The sequence below is a fragment of the Solanum stenotomum genome, chromosome 7 (assembly GCF_019186545.1).
Source record: "Solanum stenotomum isolate F172 chromosome 7, ASM1918654v1, whole genome shotgun sequence".
NCBI lineage: Eukaryota > Viridiplantae > Streptophyta > Magnoliopsida > Solanales > Solanaceae > Solanum > Solanum stenotomum.
Window position 1 is genome coordinate 45341292 of NC_064288.1, and position 2241 is coordinate 45343532.

General features: G+C 32.4%; 1 protein-coding gene across 1 annotated transcript; it reads right to left on the minus strand.

Moving 5' to 3' along the window:
- Positions 1–726: 726 nt before the first annotated feature.
- On the minus strand, positions 727–1943 carry LOC125869945 (kirola-like). Its single transcript, XM_049550336.1, has 2 exons — positions 1811–1943; positions 727–1268 (listed from the first exon to the last, which is right to left on the minus strand). The coding sequence occupies exons 1-2, from the start codon at positions 1941–1943 to the stop codon at positions 1003–1005; spliced, it is 399 nt and encodes a 132-aa protein (XP_049406293.1). The 3' UTR covers positions 727–1002.
- Positions 1944–2241: the final 298 nt, after the last annotated feature.

The following is a 2241-nucleotide window of genomic DNA, read 5'->3' on the forward strand; positions in this document are numbered from 1 at the left end:
AACATATAGTGTCTTCAAACTCCTACTTAATCGATACCATATTTGGTTTTTTAAAAACAATGAAGAAAAAAACACAAAATTAGAATTTAATGTTAAAAACTTTTAGTGACGATTTTCTGGGCTTTTGTGGCGACTGTTGTTGTCGGTAAAGGTCTAGTTCTTTTGTAGTGAATCCTAGTTGGCAATGCTTAGGTGGAAGGATTAGTCCCATGTGGCTTGCCACGTCAACAAAAATTTGGAGTGTTAACTCTTGAGGGTATTTGTGGTCTCTTAGGATAACAGCAGGGGCATTTTTTATCCCAAAATGTAACGAAGGGTATAAATGGTCTATTTCATATTGTTCGGGGGCAATTTTGACCCTTTTCCGTTTTCTTAATAAGAATGTCAAGTCAAATAGTGATAAATAAAAATGAACGGAGAGAGTAATAAGAGAGTCTTGCCTCAGATTCATAAATTGAATATACTAAAAATCCAAAAATTTTCTTTTCTTTTTTGTGCATTTTTTTCAAATAAAATCTAAGTGTCAGGTGATTTATTCCGTTTATTAAGTTAGCCGAAGTTTTGTAATTTGGATTTCCACTATTAAAAAATGATTTTCCATGTATAAAAGCTCAAAATCAAATGAGCTTTTAAAAAAAATTCATGTATATACTTGATCCTTTTAAATAATTAGCACTATATATATAAATTAGGAGGCAAAGAGCAATATAGTTGACAACATGACAACATATCACTTACATGAGAAAGACACAACAAACATAAAAAAAAGTACACAACCAACAAGGATTGTTTTTTCACCATACTTTCAAACAACAAACAAAGCAAAGTTTATTTATGTAAAGCTCACATGCTTATATATGATCCCATCTTAAGTTGCTCGGACTATTCAAAATGTTGCCACATTTGTATCAGATCCTTCAAAAGTGTACTATTTTTAAAGGATTCGATATGCACCTAATGACATTTTTGAAGAGTCCGAGCAACATAGATCTTATCAATTCATCAATTGGCATGGTGATCATCAATACCTTTTGTCATACCAACAACCAAGTCCAGCAAACTTATAAATTCAGGGACATACTCATTTGGCCTTTCATACTCCAATGTCCAGCTTACCAAATCGATTTCGTCCTTTGTTTCGATATGAAGAGTTGCTTTAAAACTATCATATTTATCTGTTATATCTCCTTCAAATTCTTTGAGTATGAGCACCTTATTTTCATGATCAACAGCTTCAAATATTTCTTCAGAGATCTTCTTTTCCCCATCTGCTTACAAAAAAAAGAGTTGGAAATGAGAAACAACATAGAGTTGACATATTAAAAAACCATCTAAAGAGCTTTATCTCAATCATAATCGTTAAAAATTCTAGTAAAAAGGCAGGTTAAACGCATTCCCCTACCAGTTGAATTTAGATGAGGAGCCGGATGGCATTTTAGTCAATACTAAAAGCATGAATAAGTTAGGAGCGAAGAGTGTTCGAGAAGGTTCAATTGGCCGAAATGAATTTATAGATTTGCAGATTTATCGACATCAAATTCGTAAAAAGAACCAAAATTTTCAAGTAGGATGTGGATGATAAATCTTTGTAAACGCATTACATGCACTTTTATAGACTTAACCCGCTACTCCGTTTTGATAGTAATTTCTTATCTATATTTTGTGTTCGATATGAAAGTAAAATAATATTATTTTTAAAACATTTGTATATATCTAAAACAAAATTATGAGGATGGAATGAGTAGGGGAGGAGAGGGCAAGGGTGGGGTGGGGTGGGGCTTATTAGGACATTTTTAAATGTTTAGCTTACCAAGGGTATAGGTCCAACAAATTTTGGATCCAACCGTTCGAATGTCACCTTCAAGAAGATCAAAACCTTGTACATGCAAAGGGGACATAGTAGAGACTTGGTGTGGTTTATTTGTAAAAACATTATGAAACATCATGCAAAGGGGACATAGTATTTCATATACATGTGAATCACACTAGAATCATATATCTAGTGTGATTCGCATGTGTCTAGGATACACAGACAAATCTCGTCCACCTCCCTTCTATTCTCGCTCGACTCTCTCTCTATTTCCTTGAATCTGATAGCAAAAAACATGTATCTAGATATATCTAACTTAAAATCTGGTATGAAATTATTAATTAGAAAAATAAAATGTAGTTATTTCAAACTATAGGAAAAATTAGTAAATATGGTAGAAACATTTGTTTTATTAGATAGTTTCTCCAAAA